Source organism: Limulus polyphemus, unplaced genomic scaffold (genome assembly GCF_000517525.1).
Source record: "Limulus polyphemus unplaced genomic scaffold, Limulus_polyphemus-2.1.2 Scaffold515, whole genome shotgun sequence".
NCBI lineage: Eukaryota > Metazoa > Arthropoda > Merostomata > Xiphosura > Limulidae > Limulus > Limulus polyphemus.
The window spans coordinates 119,526-127,603 of record NW_013666125.1 but is presented as its reverse complement, the minus strand read 5'-3'; the positions used below and the strand labels follow the sequence as shown (position 1 = coordinate 127,603).

At 34.3% G+C, this 8,078-nt stretch overlaps 1 protein-coding gene across 7 annotated transcripts in view; it reads left to right on the top strand.

Moving 5' to 3' along the window:
* LOC106458791 (discoidin domain-containing receptor 2-like) overlaps positions 1-8,078 on the top strand; it is a 324,729-nt gene that overhangs the window by 281,012 nt on the left and 35,639 nt on the right. For all 7 annotated transcript variants that reach the window (XM_022385127.1, XM_022385128.1, XM_022385126.1 and 4 more), the window contains one exon: positions 2,325-2,556. In XM_022385127.1, the coding sequence (XP_022240835.1) occupies positions 2,325-2,556 (232 nt within the window). The remainder of the gene's footprint in view (positions 1-2,324; positions 2,557-8,078) is intronic.

Genomic DNA, 8,078 nt, shown 5'->3' with positions numbered 1-8,078 from the left:
AATGAACATAGAAGTATACTTAGCATGGTAAAACTACTGGTTCGATTCGAACTCGTTTTGCAGACTAATCGATTCGTTAAAAATACTGTTCTGAAAGCTGGTGACAGCTTGACTTTAATTACGGCTCATTTTGATGAAAAAAAATTAAAGACAAAGCGGTGTAAAAACCATTAGTTATGTTTCTTGGCCTTAATGAAATAGGATTAATTTGCACTGAGAGAGAAGGTATAAACCTATAGAAATGCAAAGTAGATTTTTAAACATAATTCTCCATTGCATTGTGTCTGGCATATTTAAATAAGGAAATCCATTATTTGGACAATCTTTAATCATAAGATGTCAGTACGGAATTATTATAAAGCTTTTTTGTTTCTTTTTATCTTTTCGGTTTTTAGTTAGGTATATAATCGAAAAATTACACGAAGTTTAGAATTAGTCAAAAAAAAGATAAAAGCAGTGACGTGAAAGATGAATGTTTCAGGCTTACGTCCAAACGGCTGCCTCATCCGACAATCAAACAGATCTTTTTGTCATGGCAGATAATGAGGGGAACAAGCTTATTATCGAAACTAAAAGAGAATACGTACGTACGAACTCTACATTGCAAGTGACGAGTTACTGTCTACTTTTGTTTTCTTGCTCTTTCTATGGAAAGAGTGGCGGATAGGCTCGCGTGCAATAAAAAAACGAATCCTCTTATATCGAGAAAGAATGTTTTGGGTAAAAAACTAGAGTGTCATGTTGTTGGATAACATTATTCTCAGGTACAATATCTTGCTATCAAGACAAGCCGTGACTCATTAATAGATCGATATTCAACCAAATGGAAGTTGTTTTTCTTTCTCCCCTCCCCCTCCACAATACATGTTAATCCGCTTATATAGTGTTGAATGAAACCCCTAACATGATAAATCGGTGCCAAAATTTCGCAAGAGCCTCGAATATCAATCAGAATTAATGGTGAATAGAGGGAGCCACTATAGCGCGATTTCACCCTCTTAACATCAGCTGTATTTGACTCGTTTATACAGAAGCTTCTTTTCCGATATTACTTTCGATAATAAAATGAACAAATGTTTTTCCGCCTTCTCATTACCCTGACAAAAGAAGCGAAGACGTTTCCAAATTACCTTTGTTCTTGGAAGTGACAAGTGTACATTTTATCCTCTTGTGTCTCGCTAAATACACCAAACAAGAATATTTCATATAACAGTGTTTTTTAGTTGTTAAAATTCCATTATCTCTGCCTTACAGGGACGATGTGTGTAAGTTATCATTTTGCCAAGACACAAAGGAGTCATTAATCGTTCCTTTTCTCATTTTATTTTTGATTATTTAGTCATTCATACTTTTTGATGACATTCCTATGTTTAATTAAGGCCGTATACTTAATTATTGTCTGTATATAGGATAAGAACTTGGAGAAAGAGTTGAGTATTTATTAACTTAACTGACGTAAATTACTTGCGATTATTTTCTACACCTGATATCTATCTCTATAAATCACATTTACACTATTACATAATCCAATTAGTCGAGATAAGTTTGGTATAGTTATTTCAAAGCTTTATATATTTACATTGAGATGTAGTTCCTTTGTCCTTAAATGATTTCTATTTGTCAGACTTTCAGACAATTTTATTTTTACTGAGATTGGTGGTGAAGTCAAAGACTAATCAAAGATTTGAATATTTAAGTTGTTCAAGATCAAGAACTGATTTCTCGATTAGTCTAATTGAATATATTTGATATTGTTTTTTTCACGTTTAAAAGTAAACATTAATTATTTCAAGAAATGCTTATGTCTCATACGACAACGTCTTGAGTTTTGCACGCGCCAGCTTCTTAATGGCATATTTGATTTACGTAATTTGCTATGGTTTTGTATTGATACCACATACAAATTATTACATTACTTTATCACTGAAAACCAAGTTAGACATGAATACTAGCGATAAAAAAAAAGGAGCTTGCACTTAGCTAATGACTTTTTTTTTGTTACGAATTTCTAAAGTCATTTATTATTACATTCAAAAATTTGGCTACATTCAGTTGAACGTTTTTTTCATCATCAAAACAATTTATTAACGTTGAGTTATTTAGTAACATTGAAAAGTTACATCTACACTGCTAAAACTAAACCCAGTTTCTGGGTTAGATGTAGGACTTATGTTTACTTTTTACTGTTACGGCCTGAATATAGAGTAGTTTTGTAATTAACGAAAAAGTAAAACATGATCACTTTTATGGTAGTGGATATATTTGAACACACCAATCATAATTATCCCTGTTCGAGTGTATTATATTTTCTCTTTGTTTTCAAGGCTGGAACAAGAGGTTAACAGTGGGGCCTGGTGCCCATCCCGCCAGATTGATAAAGACACACACGAGTACCTTGAGATCAACTTGTACAGTTTGCACGTGATCACACAGGTAGCCACTCAGGGTCGATTTGGTAATGGGCAAGGCCAAGAATATGCTGAACAATACAAACTGGAGTATTGGAGACCAGGAGTACATGAGTGGATTCGTTATAGAAATAGGACAGGACATGAGGTAAGTGCTGTCTATATGTATGTCATAGAAATAAGACAGGACATGAGGTAAGAGCTGTCTATATGTATGTCATAGAAATAAGACAGGACATGAGGTAAGAGCTGTCTATATATATGTCCAATTACATGACAGGTAGTTTATTATGTACTGTTTAAAAACAATAGCCCTCTTTACATTGTTACTTGTTATTCTGTACTGTTAAAAACAATAGCCCTCTTTACATTGTTACTTGTTATTCTGTACTGTTAAAAACAATAGCCCTCTTTACATTGTTACTTGTTATTCTGTACTGTTAAAAACAATAGCCCTCTTTACATTTTTACTTGTTATTACGTATTATTAAAAACAGTAGTCCTCTACATTGTTACTTGTTATTCTGTACTGTTAAAAATAGTAGCCCTATATATTGTTATTTGTTAATCTATACCGTTAGAAATAGTAGCCCTCTACATTGTTACTTGTTCATTTATACCGTCAGAAACAGTAGCTGTCTACATTGTTACTTGTTAATTTATACCGTTAGAAACAGTAGCCCTCTTTACATTGCTACTTGTTAATTCATACCGTTAGAAACAGTAGCCCTTTTTACATTGTTACGTATTATTCTGTACTAAAACAGTAGACTGCTACATGTAGTGAGCTCTATGTCCGAGTTAAGACGTACATGTAAGTTCTACATTTTCTTTTTAACACAGTTGAGCACCGCTCATTCACTATTTTCTATTATGATTAGAAATTGTGAGATATGAAAGATTGTAAGATATGTACACCGTTGTTTCTAACGTGTGATACCTGGACTGACTTTCTAAAATATTTCCACAAGGTAAAATGTGAATAGTTGTTAGGGAAACCAATCATTATTGGTAAAAGACCGTGTGTTCAAAAGTCATACAAGAAACAGGCAATGATCTTCTATTGCTAATATGAAGATGGTTTTAAATATGCTAAGACTTGTATGTTCAAGTTATCCATGAATCTAGTAATATTTAGATTTGTATGCTTGCTCTATATTGTCAATATAATTATTACTATTATCGTTATTATAATTATCAGTTATTATGCCATGATCTAAAAGTAACACGGGGCATTAAGAAAAACGGAAATCAACCATTTCTTAACATGCAAGCAATCTGAGTATCACTCGAATAACAAACTACAGCTGCTTATCTGTATGGTGTTACACAAACAAGAGGGTGGGCATGAGAGGACAGTTTGTCAGCTGTTTGATCAAAGCTGGTATTATGTTACTGTACAAGTACGTATAACACGTTAGAATTAAACAACATTGCAAACTAACCCTGACGAGAGACTGTTCTTACTTTATAATAATAAAACATGTGATTTGAAAAAGCATGGTGATAGGCAACTACCCACAGACATTCAAGCCTAGTCTCCTCCCACGCCTTCTCCATATTCGCATTTTATTTTTATTATAAACAACTTATCAAGCGCTTTTGGCGACGTTTCGACTTATCTTCGTTTCATTAAACCTGTAGCACTTTTGGCAGGCAATGCGCTTCTGGTTTTATCACTAACTTACATACTTTCAAACATGCTGTGTCAGAGAGAGAGAAAAAAATGTCTTGTAATCTATCCACAAGAATGTCAAACTTCTTAGAGTTTCAGCTGAGACTTCAGCTTTTGTAATTAAATCTCTGCCCTGTAAGGCCTCACTGGAAGCTCCATTTATCCGATGTATGATGTAATTAATCTGTAGGAATCTCAGACGTCTACAGTTTAGAATCAACCGTCGTCTCCGAAAAGTTGGTTTGCTCTGAGTGTAAATCAACCGGATTGATTTACTTCATTTTAATTCTCCTATACATTTTGGTGAGGACGGCGGTGATTTTAATGGCAATATTTGGAATAAACCCGTGGCTCATAGCAACACCAAACCTAAAGCTACTGATGCCCAAAGAATACTTTTTCTAGTTCTAATCACTCAAGTAAGCCACTTTGAGCCCTGCCTTCCAATTAAAACGTGCTTTTGACTAACTTCCCAGCGGCAAGTAAAAAAAAATAAAACATTCCTAAATGGAAAGAATGCGAGAGATTTGAAAATATGTCAATCTGAAGTCCATTATTTTGTTACACAAAGTAATTAGTCATAATAAAAAAAACAGCAACATATTTATGAGAAATTTTATAGAACTTACGAAGGAAAAATAGGGACCCCGGGGATGGCATAATGAATGAGATCCGAACTCCAACACCCTCTGTCATTTCCCGGGTGAGCAAGTTTTTTTTTGAGATCAGTCAACAACTGAAGGCATGAAAGGCGTACACACAAACAAACAATGACCTCCCTGGAGGGACACTATATCCTCTACGTCATTTCCCGGAGTGCTTTAAAAGAGCTTTCGAAGTTTGATAGAGATAAATATAATAGTACGGGGAACAAATAGTGGCCCCCTAGAGTGACATAGGGGACCAGGTCCGAACGTCGACTCCCTATGTCGCTTCTCGGGGGGCCCTAAGGGTACATGGTTCAGATCGCTCAATTAAGACGGATACACTGACAGACAATGGCCTTCCAGGGAGTGGCATAGGGGACCAGATCTCTCTCTTTCACTCTTCTCGGAAGGTCCTAAGGATGTATACCCAGTTTAGTTGAGATCGGTCAACATAGACATCGGAAGGTCCTAAGGATGTATACCCAGTTTAGTTGAAATCGGTCAACATAGACAGTTCTACTTTATATATAGATTCGTTTGACCTTTTCAGACACAATATTTTTAATTTCTACACACACAAGCAACTTGTAGAGTTTTATATGTGTGGATAAAGAAGCGCTTTCTAAAGTTATCAATCAGCGATGAAAACGCGATGATAATGTGAACTCCTTGTAATAATGTAGAATATATATATGGTTCTCCTCTACTGTCAGCTTAAACTTGTGAGGTGAAAAATGAACGTTTACCAGACACGCGCTTGAGTAAATTGTTTATTAGACAATGTAGGGCGGAGAATACATTTCATTTATATGGTGGTTCTTTTCATACAGACATTTATATAGTTTGTTAATAACAATAACAGCTTGAATTACCAGAATCTTTTGTGAGTACATAAACATTACAAGTCAGGTTAACACAAAATTAGTTTTTAAAAACTTTGTCTAGCACCCATAAACCTGAATGAAAATAGTATTTGAAGACGGCCACGAAATTGTTTTTGTTTTTCTCTATCGTAAAAAAATAAATAAAATTACTGACTAATTTCACATTTCAACAGAGTGTTGAATACCTTAAATGTTGAACACTTTAAATTAATACGATTTTGAATTAGCAAATCATCAGGCTACGAGACAACAACAGCCTACATAAAGTCGTGGGGGAATGGTAGAATTACATTTTGACATTATTTGGCGTAACGTAGGTAGCTTGATACCACCAAAAATTAATTGCTTTTGGAAATGGTATGTAACAACCCTTTCCGTTGCATCATATTCATTCACTCAGAATTTAGAATTTCCAGAACAAGGATGTCCCTTTACTTAATGGCATTGGAAAAGAAAGAAATATGGATCAACTTAGGCCACAAAGATCTTCCAGAAATAAACCTGCAACAAGTAGTAACAGATGAGAATTCACGAGCAAAAAGTCAATGGCAATATAATCAAGAAAGATCTCTGTCTGGAGAAGCGATACAAATCAGATATACTCAAGTTGCTTCCAATATATATTTATTCAAATTTGTTCAACCATCGCGTACTTCAAGCAGCCGGAAAATGAAATGAGTATTCGTTCTATTCCATATCAAAAATAGTGAACAAGTCACTGGACACAATACATGTGAATTTCTGTGCGATCAGACCTTTGACACAGGTGTTGAGAAATCGCTGTCTTCCTGAACTAGATATATTATTGAAAGTAATATGGAGGAGGGATGTGCTTTGGACATGACAGCTTTATGGCGGAAGCTTTTGCAATTGAAACTATGCTGCAGGGTTAGTGTCAAGGTGTACGTCGTCAGATACTGTACGACTGGAATTGGCGACATGGACATCAAATCGTTTTCATATAATATATTCGGCCTTTGCATGAGTTTCTTCTCCCTTCAACTTAGAAAAAAAAAACTTTTAGCAATACTGAATACTTTTCTGCATCACAGTTCTGTTTCCCGAAACATTCCATTTGTTAAAGAAGCAACATGTAATACTTCAAAATAGCTGCAAGGCAAACATCTGCTAAAGAATTTAAGCATTGCTACAATTTTATAAAACTGTAGAGTGAAATCAAGTAACCGCACTGTTAACATTGAAAGATTGCTTCTGACAAATACATACTTGAACCATTTTGCTCAAACGAATCGTTAGATTTCGTATTAATTAAAAATAAAGAAAGACAAAGTTAGATATTGAGTAGAAATTTAATAATTCTCCATTTTCATGTATTTATTTTTCATGTCTTGTTTTATCTTCTCATTACTGCTGCTTACGTATGTTTTTGATCTCTCTGTAAGTTGAGATGAGAATCATACGGAACGTGAAATTGAAAGTTCAATTCAGCCTACTATTTCGAGCTTTAGTCTCGTATCTTTAATCAGGCTCATCCGAAGCGAATAATTGAATGTAAAATAGTAATATGTAACAGGAATAGGATCAGTTTTCAGCTTGATGGAAGTTTTCAAATAGTATTTAATTTTATTTTTCACGGTGCATTTAACTTAAGCATTCCTTATCTACATTGCACTTTAGTACAATTGTTCTCCTAATGTTAATAATTATTCGTGTAATTTATCTGAGCTACTAATTGGTTATTGAACGACGAGCTCTTAACTCTTGCTGTTTAAAACAAAATCTCGTCAGTTGACTCCTCAATCACAACTTTTCGTAACAAACACGAGATGGTCATTGAAAGAAAACAAAACATGTTTTGTTGCCAAAAATCTCAAATGGAGACAAAGGTTTCTTGGAAATTGGAAACTTAAGGGCACAAAACTTGTTTAGTAAAAGCTTCGACTTAACAGGGATTCCATCATCAACAATATATAGAAACTAAAACAAGTATAGTCGTAGTTACAAATATACAGGGCTAAATATAAGACTCGTCTAATAAATCGAGTACACTAGCTAACGTTTAATATAATATATGTTTCATGGTATTTTTTTAAATATTAGAATATCTATACTATTATTCTGCTTGTTTGTATGTACGACCGTTACGCTTTCTGTTTGAGAAACTGCTGCATAAGCATGCGTAGTTAGAATGTTTCCCCCTAAGAAAAGCCGCGCATGCGCATTATTCACTCGATGACAAACAGTCTGCCTGCGGCAGAGAGCTGCAAAGCTCAGTGATCAAGTCGCTACAATTGCTGTATGAAACAAGAAGTAACAACAAAAGGGAATGTAAATATACGTTACTAACCATTATGTACAACAGAATATTAAAAAGTTATCAAAGTTTTTAAAAAAGGTTTGACGTTAGGTCGTAGAATAACATTATAAGTTTATTTATCGATAGTATTAAGTAAAATTTAGTCCTAACTAAACTAAAAAAACGTACACAGGTTACAGTGTTAAT